Consider the following 15,085-nt stretch of genomic DNA (forward strand, 5'->3'; position numbering starts at 1 on the left):
CAGAACCTGGTGAGCTGGTGCTCTAAGAACAACATGTCACTTAATACAGCAAAGACCAAGGAGCTAATTATCAACTTTGGAACGTCACAGAATGTTGAATACGCTCCAGTCTTCATCAACGGAGACAGAGGGGAGCGAGTGTCCAGCTTCAGGTTTCTGGGCACACACATCTCAGATGACCTCACATGGTCCACTAACACCACTGCACTGGTCAAGAAAGCACAGCAACGACTGTTTTTCCTGAGGACGCTGAAGAAAGCTGGTCTGCCCCAACAGATGCTGGTGACTTTCTACCACTGCACCACAGAGAGCATCCTAACATACTGCATCTCTGTGTGGTATCTCAGCTGCACAGCAGCTGATAGGAAAGCGCTCCAGCGGGTCATCTTCAGCATGCAGAAGATCATTGGGATTCAGCTGCCAGCCATTGAGGACATCTACTGATCACACTGCCTCAGGAAAGCTATCAGTATCTGCAAGGACTACACACATCCATGCCATTACTTGTCTGAACTCCTTCCATCTGGCAGGCGCTATAAGGCCCTTTATGCCTGCACCTCCAGACTGAGAAATAGCTTCTTCCCCAGAGCTATAACTGCCCTGAGTCAATCCACCAAGTACCCCATCAAAAACTGACTGTTTGTTTACAGAACTGTCTGGTACCAATTGACTTCATATATAAACACATACTGCACAATGACACTGATAAGTCATACGGTACACAGGGATCAACTCTCATTCATTCTGTCTGGAAATGATGATTAATTGCCACAGCTGAGCTGTCTGCATTATTTATATATTACTGCTGGTCACTGTCTATATTGTTATATACTGTCTATACTGTATATACTGTGCATATCATGTATACTTTCTGTTAACTATTGACATTTGTTACTCTTCCACACTGTATTGATTCTGTTGCTGCACTACACATTTGGGTTGTTGCAATGTTTACCACTGCCGGACTTTGTTTATACTGTTCGTTATTTTATTACTACTTATAGTTTTTATCTAATTATTCTATTTTACCTTAATTATTGTTTTATGGCATCGAGTAAGGAAGTTGCAAACCTAATTTCATAGTACTTGTGCAATGATAATTGTACTTATACAATGACAATAAAGATATTCTATTCTATCTCTTGCAAATTTGCTTTATGGACCTATTGTATACTTTTTTCAGTATTTGACATTTTAGGTAACATCTTAAAAAAATCTTTTCATAAAATGCTTGTTCAGTGGATGCAATTGTTTAAATGTCATCTTTGGATATCGCTTTTATACGTGCTCAAAATGTAAAACAATTTTGTTGAGTTTTTATGGATCTGGAAATTAAATGCAAGACTGTCAATGCAACTTCATTGACTCTAATCCTTACATTACAAAGAGGAGGTGCCTTATAAAAACAACTTTTGAGCTTGCGAATGGTGATGGTTGTGTTGCACAATCAGAATCCTGCTTCACAATCTACAAGAAGAATGTAAACGAGTGTAACAGTTTGGTTCTGAAAGTAAAAATCCCATTCATTTTGAAGCTATTACTATTTTTCTGCAGGGGAGTCAATTTTTAACACTTAAAATCTAAAAACCTTCAAAGACAGACCTACCGTGAGCTTTGAGATTATTAATCGCTGGTATATGCCTCTGTTGAAGCAATCAGTCTGTGTTATTTTATCTTAATAAAAAAAAAACAAAAAAAAAAAACAAAAACAAAAATCATGTTTAATAGCAGTTTTTCTGGTGGAGGGCTACACTTCCCATGATCCACTACCTCTCTTCGGTGACGAACTGTGAATGATGCAATCGATCTCCCTACACTTACAAACTACTTATATATTTACAAATATCTGAGTATTTTGCCATAAAATCAATACGTATTGCTTCTATTCTTCAATAGTTTTATATTTTTCTATTGTTTTTAATTCAATTATGTCATTCGCAATGCTTCATGGGATTGTAGTTCATTCCCTTATTAAAGACGTTAAGTATACAGTTCTGTTTGTCTTTTTATCCATTTTTTAATACTGTATGCTTTAAATCAAAGTTTGTAATGGTGTGACTCACCTCGTAGCTGGATGGTTTGGTTCATGGCTTACAACTCTTTTATGAAGGATTTTATGAAATCCCCTTTATGAAATAGTGCAGCAATATTTATCTCTCGAATTTGTTGAAAAAAAATCATTGAAACCCTCAAGGATACTTTGCAATTCAGCAGTTTTAGTGGTTTAATGGATACATTTCTGAAAACATTTAACAGATTAATACTATAAAAATAAATCTTAATCACCATTTTATCAGCGCCATAAAAGAAACAGACTGGATGTGCAAATCCTAGGCTCATCGCAAGTTTTCTCTCAGCACGACTCCTGCTTAAAATAGCCTGGCTTGCAGTTTAAGAACAGGCCTGTGTATCAATCAACAGAAGCCAGCACATGCACAATCCAACACTCAGTCTGCAAAAATAGACCATCACACAGAGTGCTGGCACTCTGTACAAAAATATGCAACGGCAGTACAGAGCTGCATGCATTTGTAGCCATTTTCATCAGCATTTAAAGTGTGGTCTGATAACATGGATTAATTTTAATCAGGGGATACAGTCAGGTATGATGTTATGAGCTATTTTCTCTTGTTGAAAAGGTTTGACAGAGTGGTGTTGGTTGATCATATCTGGCCACCTGTTGTCACTGTTACTCTTGTGGGGAAATTCCATTAGCATGTTTGGGGTCATGGTGGACACCATGTGCACCAAAAGGAATGTCAAACCGCCCACTTTAGAGGAAACATCCTCTTCCTATTCTTATAAAAGCCCACTGTGACCACCAGTAGCATTCAAACAGATTATCAAACCTAAAACGTGGACCTTACCACCTTACCAAAGCAGCAAGAGCACAAGTAGAACTATGAGTATGGCTGCCGTCCAGCAAAATCGACCTTTCAACAGAGCCATCAGAAAGATCAAGGTGGCTTCAACGGTGACCAGCCTTGCCAAAAGCTGGCAAAGTTGGGCGAATGACCACACTGGCAAGCAAGACACGATCCCAAGTGGCTGGATGCCTGACACCATCATTGAGGACGAGAAAGAAAAACAGAAAGAGAAGAGCGAGATGAAACTCTTGGTCACACCTCGCGTGGTATCTGTGAATGGCAAAGATAGTTCAGACAACAAGATCAAGACGGGAACCGTGACTAAGGCCGTCACACCGAAACGTACCGAGTGTGGGAAAGACCTCGTGAGCACAATCAAGGAGAAGATCAACACCAATCAGTTGGTATCAGAGGACACAAAAAACTTCTTAGGCAATGAGTCTCCTACTAGGAGACGCTTCTGTGGTGGGAAAGCTGCAGTGTTGGCAAAGGCGCTAGGACAAACGGGATCCAGAAGTAGCAGTGTAGATACAGAAGACAGTGGACTTGGAGAGGAAGCGTCGTTGAGCGACAATAGTGATCAAAACGAGAATGAACCAAAGAAACACATCAGCAGGCCAAAGGTATGTTTATCAGAATGAATCAAGCTATGTTGACAGCATTTGTTAACCCTTTATTAACAGACATTCAAGACTTTAATCAAACCAGACAAAGAAAGGGAAATTTAAAAGAATATTCTGGTTAAGCTCAATTGACAGCATAATAATGATTACCACAAAAAATATTTTTTACTTCCATTGTAAGTGCCTTATTGAAATCGTGATTTTGTAAGTAAACGAGGCATGAATCAAAAATACTTTCTGTAGTAATCAACATTATGCTACAAATGCTGTCAATTGGGCTTAACTTGAATTGAACCCGGAATATTCCTTTAAAACTACAGTATATAGATTAGATTATTTTAAATTTAAATTGATTTACAACGTAATAATAATGGAAATATACAGTATACTTAGTTGTATAATAACTCTTGCAATGGCAGCGTGATGTTCCATCATAATCTCAGACATGTTTTGCAGCAATGGAATATATGTAAATAAATACAGTGATGGATCTTTCCATTTGACCTTCAAAAAGCAGCATGCATCTCAACTTGATGAGTGAGATCCATCACAGCTGTGTCACCATGGTATTTGATTCAGTCTCCGGACTGTTGGCCTCACCATCTCAAGTTTCGCAAGACGCATTTACACCGGTTCAAATGGCACCGTTGTGAAATAAGTGTCCCTTGAAGACATCTTGAGAAATATTGAGAAGTAGGCATGTTGGATAGTAGTGTAATGTGACTATATGGTGACAAGCTGGGTTGTCTACACCTTCAACAAGACCTGAATAAAATGTTGTTATAATTATGCAAGCAACCAAGTCAACATGATTACAATATATGGTTCATTGATTGAACAATTGTTGCTGTATCAGGATCGCTGGGATGCTCAAACAGAGCATTGTTTGCCACAGTGTTTATAATTTTCGGAGGTTGATTCTGCACATTACATTTAAAATAGAATAAATTATAAATGAACCATAAGTTTATATTGGGGCAATATTGTCTATAAAAACAAGTCAATCTTATTATTATTTCCTTTCAGATTAAGGTAACCACAATGGGTGACCTGAGGAGCAGGTGGCAACAGTTTGCTAAGAATCACATTGAAGGCCAGAAGCTGAACCCATTTAGTGAAGAATTCGACTACGAGCATGCAATGGCTATTCGACTCCACAAGGGCGATACGGGATACGGTCGCCCCAAAGAGGGATCGAAAACCGCCCAACGAGCCGATAGAGCCCAGAAACACATCTACCGTGAGATGGAGGAGATGTGTTTTATCATACGTGACATAGGTCAACAGGACAAGCAGGGATGCATCTATGTCACCTTCGGCCGTCTGTTTGACCGCTACGTTAAAATCTCTGATAAAGTTGTGGGAATTTTGCTGCGTTGTCGCAAACACAAGATGGTGCACTTTGAGGGCGAAATGCTCTGGAAGGGCCAGGATGATGATGTCATAATTACACTCCTGGTTTGATGCTCTGGAAAGTCAGATGATCTTAAACATATGCAACTTATGCCAAAGTATGCCATAGCTAGAATGCAGTGATGGGGAGTAACGAACTACAATTAGCAATGCTGCAAACAAAACTATGTTTCTCAGTAGTGTCATAGTAGCTCAGGGGTTTTCAAAAAAGCCATACAGTAGCTTTTCCAAAAACAAGCAACTTTTTCCAACAATTAGCATGACAAAATGCTACATAGCTGTTTTTAGCATATTGTATTGCATGTGCAACTTTATAGCCATATGAACAGTCAGTAATCAAATTGGGTTGCATTAGAACATCTGATTCATTTTAGGCCACGTCCAAACTAATATTTATTTATTTATTTATTTATTTATTTATTTTATTTTTTTGCATTTATTTGTTACGCCTCTCATCCACTTTTTTGTTAGTAACATGCATTGTAGCTAACTACTTCAAAAAGATTCGCTTTAAAATTTACTTTAAATTCTAAATAGCTTGTAGCTTGTAAACTACAGTTTCGAAGTAGCTTCCGCAACACTGCTAGAATGTCTCTGATTATTCTATTTATAAATTATTTGGAAGTATGAAATAGAAGAACCTTGAGAACGTTCCAGAAACCTGATTATAAATTAACATGTGATCTTCAGCATCCACTTTGGTGCATGACATGTTTTGAAAGTGTATGTGTATTAGGAAAGTAAATAGGGTCAATATTTATTTTTTATTGACTTTAATGCTTTTGTCACTAGTGCAATTATTTTCATGCGTACTTCGTGTTATTTTATTGTCCAGTATTTGCTGCTTGATGTAATTACCTCTTTCAAAATGAAAGCATGATAGTCTTCTCACAGAAGGATTTGTTGTAAATATTAGGAATTTTTGATTATGTGCAGTGTATAAATTTATTGTTTTAATCTGGAATTATTCTATCATGTCAGTTTAAGCTGAAATAAAAATATTGTTGTGTCACAAATACAACACTGACCTTTTGAAAGAGGATGTCTTGCTTTTTTCATAATTCAACATAGTTATGTGTTTAAATCTGGATTTAATCTTTGCATAATGTGTGTGTGTTTACTTTGTGGAGACAAATTTGTCCCCTAGAAGGTAAATAAATTTAACGAAATCTCCTCCTTGACCTCATAGGTAAAAATTATTCGTAAGTCTGTTTTAATATTAAATAAAATAATGTTTTTATTATTATTATTATTATTATTATTATTATTATTATTAAACGCAAAAAAGCTTCCTTGTAGGGTTAGGGTTTGTCTTAATATAATTGGCTTTATATAAAAACAACAGAAGTCTATGGTATGTCCTATTTTAGATAAAAGTGTTGGTATGTGCATAAAAGTGACCTGAATTGTTCTATTATAACATAAAATAGGGACAGAATTCGATGTGTCCCATAGTTAATCACAAAACAACGGCTACACACACACATCTACATACAAAAATGAAACTGTATCTCCAAAATACCAACATTCAGATCAATAGTGCTTGATCTAATTTTCCTTAGAGAAAGCAGACAGACTTTATAACTATTACATTCACGCAGTCAGTAATATCCAATTCTATCTGATATTCACAATAAGAATTGTCCAGCTCACTTTTATTTGTTTGTTGTCAAATCTTATTAAATGGTTTCTGGATACGGATACTTACACGTCTGTGACATTGAATTAAACCTATGAAACTTCAGGGAGCTCGCACAAGGTTTTGTAAATCAGAGTGAGCTATTTTATTCTTTATTACCATTTTCAACAGAGTAACAGTACATCAAATTGTGCATTAATTAACAGTGACATTTTTGATTTTACGAATTCAAATTTACATATAATGAACAGTAATAAGGAATTAAACAAGTATCTCCACAAAGAAAAATATCACAGCATCCAATTTAAGAATATGTTGATTATTTTGCCCTATCAACCTCAGCAAGGATAGTTGATATGGTTAATGGTTAATTAGTTACAAAACTAAGTGTTGAAAAATGTGACTCAAAAGGCCATAATACTCGCAATTTATATAAAATAAAAACCCTTAAAATAAAACATTTAAATAAAGACAGGCAGAAATAAAGAATGAGAAAATAATAAATACAGTACAGATAAAAACTGAATTACATTCTTGCATGCTTGTTTCTCCGCAGTACAGTTGGCATTGTGTTAAGACCTCTGGTTTACGAGTTATTAAGGCTTTACAAAAACAATTCATTTTCATTCAAAATGTTTTATAACACCTGCAGTGTAAAATTGAGGATATTTAAAGTTGAAAAGCAATAAATACAGTATATCCGTTTCAGATTTTGCCATATGAACAATAACTTTTTGCCAAATAAATATATTTCAATCTGTCATTTGTGTTACTTTGCCAAAGATTAAAGCCTAAAAATGTAATATCAATATGTGACATCGCAAATGGAGCTTTCATTTATATCATAATTTACTAACACTGATTTCGCCCACTAGGAGTCTTATTTACAATAAACAGACCAGTAATATGGAACTCGAATCAAAATTAATTTTTCCAACTGTGACACTGACATTGACTTCTAAGTGAAAACACAGATTGACCAGTGAAATTATTCTGTACTAAACTGATGTATAATAATGTACATTGTATATATGAACATACAATGTACTGTTTGATTCAATGTAATTCATTAAGCTGTTCCAAATCATTCAGTTTTATATAAACCCAACACACCTATAAAAGGTACATTTTTGGCACTATATTCCCAAGAATCCCAAACATTCAGCCATTACTGTATACTGAGAATTGCTGTGTCTTAAACCAAGTATCTACTGTATTGCTACATGGATGCAAAATTTCTAATGTAATGCGGAGACAAATTCTGGCTTTACTCCCTGTAACGCATAAAGTGAGCAAGTTATTGCTTCTTAAGACAATAAACATTTAACTTTTCAAAAAGAATGTGGCAGTGCTTCATGTATGGCCTTAACAACTTGATTATGTTGAGGGTTTTAAAAGTCGACTGAGGTATACTTTTCAGCGTTAATTTAAATATACACTCTGGAAATTCTCATAGTGGAATTAATCTTTAACAAAATCCTTTTTTCTAGTGATAAATAGTGCATTTTCTTCACAAAATGTCTGATAGTTCATATTATATTTTTAAAGTGGGCATAAAAAATTCCTGTTTATGCAGAATGCTGTTGTCTTACCCGTGGTTTTGTATTGGTGTATAAATGTCTTGCTTTTCATATGCTTTTTTGGATATATGCTAAAATAGTTTAAACGATTCATATGTCTATAAGTATTTATTAAGACCTGCCTCTTATTTTGCTTTAAGATGTCACACAGTAAAACACTGTGCAATGTAACAGTATTTGTTTGATCGTATGCTGCTACATGTTTGCTATACTGCCAGTAAAACTTTCTAATGCATCAAATAATTCCATGCAACATCTCATTAGATTGTGGGAAACTAAGATGCCTTTCATGCGTATGCCAATAATTAATGCTACATCCTTATCATTGCTACTTAAGACTCTGAATCCCAAATGTCACAATTAATAATCATTTCAATAAGAAAAGGAATGTTGGCTCATGCCAAACTAGCAGTCACTTATTAAAAAGATATTTCAGATTATAAAGTGCAAAACTAAATTATCATGTCATAATTAGTGATAGACTGATATATTGACCAGGGTGATTAATCGGACGATACCTGACAATTTTGAGATAACTGTGCCAGACTGGCTGATTAACAGAAGTGGTCACTCCGCCTAGTGTCATTTCCAACAACCTAATGCACATTTTTTGTTTTCAAATAGTTTTTACAGAATTTTGGTGTTCAAATTCAGTTTGGTGTACAATAAGTGTTCATAAAAATGTTCTGTAAAATGTTTATTAAAATTCAGCAAATTTGTGTAATTGGGGGAATAATCACAGTGACATCATGAAAAATCTACAAGAGGTCACTGTCACTTCAGAAAGTATTGTAGAAAACCAGCGTCAGTTTTTATAAATTTGTTTTGGCCTAAGTTATTGGTTAATAAAGCCTCTAGTCATATAGACACTAACCACTAAGTAAAGCCACTTGCTGGTAGCATTGGCACTGTTCAATAATGAGAAAGACAAAAATAAAATAAAAAAATATCCAAACTAAATCATGAAATCACAAACATTAACTCTTCGAACTATACATACTATATTGAATCTTTGTAAGACATGTATCTTTTCATTTATTGATAATTACGCAAGAAAATAAATGCAAACCCACACTTTTTAACCAATACATTCATCTCTCATATTGCACAAAACCCATCCCTTTTATCCATTAACAATCAACCTGTGGCAGCACTCAAAATGATGACTGCACCAAACGTTTGCCTTTTATGTGGAAATCAATTCTAAACAGAGGATTTTTCCTTTGAAAGACATACAGACCAGCACAAGCTAATGTGTCGAAAGCTAAAATAAAGCCCAAAGGTTTGGTCTGCATTCTTTGCCTTTCCTGATCTCTTTCCTTCTGAGGTTGAAAAGGAATATTTCCTTAGTACCTCTGTGGTACATTCTGGAATGTTCCAGAAGGTGTTTTGTTCTGAAGACGTCTTGGAAATTCTAGAACATTCCAGAGGGTTCTAGTGCTGCAGTCATGCACAGACAGCACTTGTATGATAGAGGGCTTCGAGAGCCCTTCCAGAGAAAAATAAAAACTAGTTATTTGTCTTAGGAACGTTCACAGCACGGTCCGACAGTGCTCTCCAGGGAGAGCTGTGACGAGTGTCGAATCAGCGGTGCCATTGTGGGATCGACCATTGACGAGGTCGGGAAAAGCTTGTACCAGCCAATCACCATGTTTGTCAAATCCAGCTCCTCCATTAGGATGCGTGCGACGCCCATAAAGCATTTGCGATCCATCCGGCCGTAGTTTCCCCAAACAATGACCTGTTGAGGAGAGATGGAGGAACTGTTTTATGTGAAAAGTAAAAGAAACATACTTTATAAATTCTTGTTAATACCAATAAATACATCTGGGTGAATCTTAAAAAAGAGTCATTCATATTTATGAGGAAAGTGATACCTGATTTGTTAAGGTTAGATTTAAGGGTAGGGGTTATAGTTTCTCCAACCAACAAGGTAGCGCTTTCCTGAAGAATAATACTAAATTGTACAATTAGGTATCGTTTTCATCATTAACATAAATTACATTATCCCCTGCCATTCTACATTTCCTAAATTCATGTTCTGGACACTTTATTCAATCAGTTTTATCCTTATAAATGTATATTTACTGTATACAGTAAATATATGTATGTATGTATGTATGTATGTACAATTGAAGTCAGAAGTTTACATACGCTTAGGTTGAAGTCATTAAAACTCTTTTTTTTTACCACTCCACAGATTTAATATTAGCAAACTATAGTTTTGGCAGGTCATTTAGGACATCTACTTTGTGCATGACACGAGTAATTTTTCCAACAATTGTTTACAGACAGATTGACTATATCACAATTCAGAAGTTTACATACAATAAGTTAACTGTGCCTTTAAGCAGCTTGAAAAATTCCAGAAAATAATGTCATTCCTTTAGACAATTAGCCAATTAGCTCCTGATAGGAGGTGTACTGAATTAGAGGTGTACCTGTGGATGTATTTTAAGGCCTACCTTCAAACTCAGTGCCCCTTTGCTTGATATCATGGGAAAATCAAAATAAATCAGCCAAGACTTCAGAAAAAAAACTGTGGACCTTTCACAAGTCTGGTTCATCCTTGGGAGCAATTTCCAAACGCCAACGTTCATCTGTACAAACAATAGTACGTAAGTATAAACAGCATGGGACCATGCAGCCATCATACCGCTCAGGAAGGAGATGCATTCTGTCTCCTAGAGATGAATGTATTTTGGTGCGAAAAGTGCAAATAAATCCCAGAACAACAGCAAAGGACCTTGTGAAGATGCTGGAGGAAACAGGTAGACAAGTATCTATATCCACAGTAAAACGAGTCCTATATCAACATAACCTGAAAGGCTGCTCAGCAAGCAAGAAGCTACTGCACCAAAACCACCATAAAAAAGCCAGACTACAGTTTGCAAGTGCACATGGGGACAAAGATCTTACATTTTGGAGAAATTTCCTCTCGTCTGATGAAACAAAAATTGAACTTTTTGGCCATAATGACCATTGTTATGTTTGGAGGAAAAAGGGTGAGGCTTGCAAGCCGAAGAACACCATCCCAACCATGAATCATGTGGGTGGCAGCATCATGTTGTGGGGGTGCTTTGCTGCAGGAGGGACTGGTGCACTTCACAAAATAGATGGCATCACGAGGAAGGAAAATTATGTAGATATATTGAAGCAACATCTCAAGACATCAGCCAGGAAGTTAAAGCTTGGTCGCAAATGGGTCTTCCAAATGGACAATGACCACAAGCATACCTCCAAAGTTGTGGCAAAATGGCTGAAGGACAAGAAAGTCCTTTGTGAGTGGCCATCACAAAGCCCTGACCTCAGTCCGATAGAAAATTTGTGGGCAGAACTGAAAAAGAGTGTGAGAGTAAGGAGGCCTACAAATCTGACTCAGTTACACCAGTTCTGTCTGGAGGAATGGGCCAAAATTCCAGCAACTTATTGTGAGAAGCTTGTGGAAGGCTACCCAAAACGTTTGATCCAAGTTAAACAATTTAAAGGCAATGCTACCAAATACTAACAAATGTATGTAAACTTCTGACCCACTGGGAATGTGATAAAAGAAATAAAAGCTGAAATAAATCATTATCTCTACTATTATTCTGACATTTCACATTCTTAAAATAAAGTAGTGATACTAACTGACCTAAGACAGGGAATTTTTTCTACGATTAAATGTCAGGAACTGTGAAAAACGTATTTGAGTTTAAATGTATTTGGCTAAGGTGTATGTAAACTTCTGACTTCAACTGTATATATATATATATATATATACTGTATATACACACACATCTATCTTTATCTGTATCTATCTACATCTATCATTATCTATCTGTCTATAAATTATTCAGATATAATTTAAATGTTTCCCCTTTTCCTTCTCCACTGCTAAAAATAAAGTATTTGTTGCATAGCTATTCCTTTGACAGTTCTCTCTGCGGTGGAACTAAATTATGGGAAAGAAGAATTATATAAGAATTGATAATTCACTAACAACACGTCAGCCTGCAGATAAATTAGAAAAAGTGCGGACAAACTTTGCTCTCTAATAAAAATTGTATTCTTTATCATTTAAATAACCAACCATTCAGATGTATTTTAAGTGTGTGCAACAACTTGAATAACCACAAGAAAATGTCATGACTTTCATTTTTCAAAAATTCTTTTCACCTGAAATTTTTTTTTTAAATAATAATTAAGATGTGTACACCTAATTATTAATAATCTTAATATAAACTATAAATAAAAAATAAAAAAAATTGGTTCAACTTTTTACTTGATGATTTTTTAACTAGATTTTAAAAATATTTTTCATTTTCTTCATCTTGACATCCTTTTTTTTTTTTTTTTTTTTTTTTTTTTTGTCGCTAACAGGACTGCATTATAGGAAATCCAAGCAAGTTTACTTTGCAGGTTTTTTTTTGCAATTTGTAATTTACCTGTACAACTTTTCCCTGTGGACTCTCTGAGAACACAAGGACTTGATTGTAAAGGGGATCTAGAGATTTCCGCACTGACTTTGTCTTCTTTTTGGCGATACACATGCCATTTTCCAGAAGGTACACTTTGATATACGCTGCTAAAAACAAGAAAGAAACATAATAATATAATATCAATTCTAACTTCATCCAAGAAGTCCACAAGATATTGAAATTGACTAATTTCTTAAAAGGCACCAATTTGGATTTTTCAATTTTTTTTTCAAACACACACATAGTCTATTCCAATAACGGATCCACAATTAAAAAGAGAAGAACAATCTCCCAAGATCACTCCCAAGATCAGGACTTTCAATCAAGTCTGCCCTCTGGTTAAATGGATCTAATATGTTCTATACGAGTCATGGATCAGTATATCAGAGAACAGGTTGATGAACAATCACCTGGAGGGCCCTTGGATCCAGGCTTCATGATGAGTCCTCGAGCCTGAATGATCTCCACCTCCAACTGTCCGTTCCTCTCCATCAGACCGATCTCCACATCTCCTGTAATACATCAACATGCAAATTAAGATGAGTCACATTTGAAAAAACAATACAAATATCAAAGTTTTATGTTTGACATTTGGAATCTTATTTTATATTATAATCTTATTTAACAATTTTGATTTTCCATAACATTATGCAACTTCCAAACTTTTGGAAAACATCCAAAACAATAGCAAATATAAACATTTATTTTGCATGATTTTGCCAAGCAAATAAGTATTGGTTAGCTTCTTTCAATGGCAATTGTCTTGAAAAGATTTTTCATATCACACTCCAAAATATTGTACCTGATTTTCTAGATTTATGCATTTCAATTTCATAATAAATTGATTTAAGTATTCTTTAACAGATTAAATAACTACAACTTAAATATATGTGTTTTATTAATTTAATTTTGTTAAAGATTACTCAATTCAATTTAGTGGATATTTTTTTATGTAACCTGCAATTGTTCCCTTAAGGAGCCTAACACCTAGTTTTGCTGGTGTAACCTAATGTATAAAAAAAAAAAGTGTATTAATAAATAACATATTAATTATAATTGTATATTTTAGTGTGTTGTAATATTAATAACCATTATGAATTATTATTAACTAAATAATTATTACTTATAAAAATGATACATATTAATAATAATATAATCTTTAATATCAATCTGAAATATTAAAATATGCAGTATATTTTTGTATTTCAATTTTATAATTAATATAAATAATATTTTTGACTTTATTATAACCAGTTAATTTAGATGTTACCACACAAAGCACATTTTTAGGTTACTTTTTAGTAGAACCCTGATTCCAGATTGTGCTTCTTAAATGATGATGTTGGTCCTTTTCAGAGGGTTTTTGAAAATCTTTTTCATTTTTATGGGACTATTTTAAGATATTAGAAATATATCACTTTTGTTATAATAAGCAAACCTGTGCATAATTAACATTTTCCAATTTTAAGATGAAACAACATCATACTGTATGTCAGATGTATCTAATAAACAAAGGCACTTACCCATTGAAGTGGTAGCTAGTGTTTGTCTTCCCACAAACTGAGCTGGTCCCATCCCATCTAGAAAGTTGCTAAACTGGGCATCTGATGCCAAGCACATACCACTGTAGTTCAGACTAATGGAGAGAGAACAGGGCAGTGTAAAAATTTCCACTCATTTTAACTGCAGTTGTTTCACACAATGTAAAGTGTATTTTGTATGCCACATGTATAATGCAGCACTGGCACATAATTATGTTGGACAGCAATAGTTCACTTCATAAATTCAGAAGTTCAGTGCAGAACTTTCTGATGTAATATTCTGGTATAGAAGAGGGTGTTCTTACAGTATGTGATATTTTCCCAAATACTTTGGATATATTTTTACTAATTTGGGAATGTAAAGCTTGGGAATTAATGGTATACCATTATTCCCTGTTATTAGCAATGTTTAAAGCTGAAGTGTCTAATTTTTCCAATGTTAAAATAGTTCTCCTATCCCCGCTTAAAATGCAGAGATCTATAAGCCATTTGTAGGTTGATTTCCCTTAAAGGTGAAACCACTGTGGCTCTGCGACACTTTAAAAGCAGCGCTGTTTGTTTTAGCACACACATACACACATTACTTTCACACTATTTATTTGAGATACATGCTGACAAATATTACACAAAAATGCTACTATTACAGTGTGTGTGTGTGTGTGTGTGTATGTGTGTGTGTGTGTGTGTGTGTGTGTGTGTGTGTGTGTGTGTGTATGCTCCATGTCAAGGCCATAACCATATCTTGAACACTGGGGGGAACCAAACCATTTTGGGGGTGGGGGGTCACGGGTGTTGAGGTCACAAATATTATGGTCCTCTTTGGTCTTTTAATAAAGGCTTGAAATGCGATAAAGGCCCAAAATTGTATCATTTTTGGTTTTAAAAGATGCATGTATTTTTAAAGTTCACACAGTACAAGACAAACACTGTCTGCATTGCTAGCAATTTGCCTGTTTCAGTCA

General features: G+C 34.9%; 2 protein-coding genes across 4 annotated transcripts in view; one reads left to right on the forward strand and one right to left on the reverse strand.

The window, feature by feature from the left end:
- Positions 1-2,835: 2,835 nt before the first annotated feature.
- On the forward strand, positions 2,836-5,930 carry LOC127449487 (actin-binding Rho-activating protein-like). The gene is made up of 2 exons (XM_051712957.1): positions 2,836-3,490; positions 4,517-5,930. Exons 1-2 carry the CDS (start codon positions 2,903-2,905, stop codon positions 4,952-4,954), a joined length of 1,026 nt encoding a protein of 341 aa, XP_051568917.1. The 5' UTR covers positions 2,836-2,902; the 3' UTR covers positions 4,955-5,930.
- Positions 5,931-6,072: 142 nt separating this feature from the next.
- LOC127449493 (regulating synaptic membrane exocytosis protein 4-like) overlaps positions 6,073-15,085 on the reverse strand; it is a 40,551-nt gene continuing 31,538 nt past the window's right edge. Inside the window, exons 3-6 of one of the 3 annotated variants that reach the window (XM_051712966.1) lie at positions 14,106-14,218; positions 12,993-13,094; positions 12,550-12,686; positions 6,073-9,863 (exon numbers count right to left, since the gene is read on the reverse strand). In XM_051712966.1, the coding sequence (XP_051568926.1) occupies positions 9,645-9,863; positions 12,550-12,686; positions 12,993-13,094; positions 14,106-14,218 (571 nt within the window). In that variant the 3' untranslated portion in view covers positions 6,073-9,644. Of the gene's footprint in view, positions 9,864-10,384; positions 10,723-12,549; positions 12,690-12,992; positions 13,095-14,105; positions 14,219-15,085 lie in introns of those variants that run through there. The other 2 variants (XM_051712965.1, XM_051712968.1) reach the window with 2 other exon arrangements.

This window comes from Myxocyprinus asiaticus, chromosome 12, assembly GCF_019703515.2.
Source record: "Myxocyprinus asiaticus isolate MX2 ecotype Aquarium Trade chromosome 12, UBuf_Myxa_2, whole genome shotgun sequence".
In the NCBI taxonomy this organism is placed as follows: Eukaryota; Metazoa; Chordata; class Actinopteri; order Cypriniformes; family Catostomidae; genus Myxocyprinus; species Myxocyprinus asiaticus.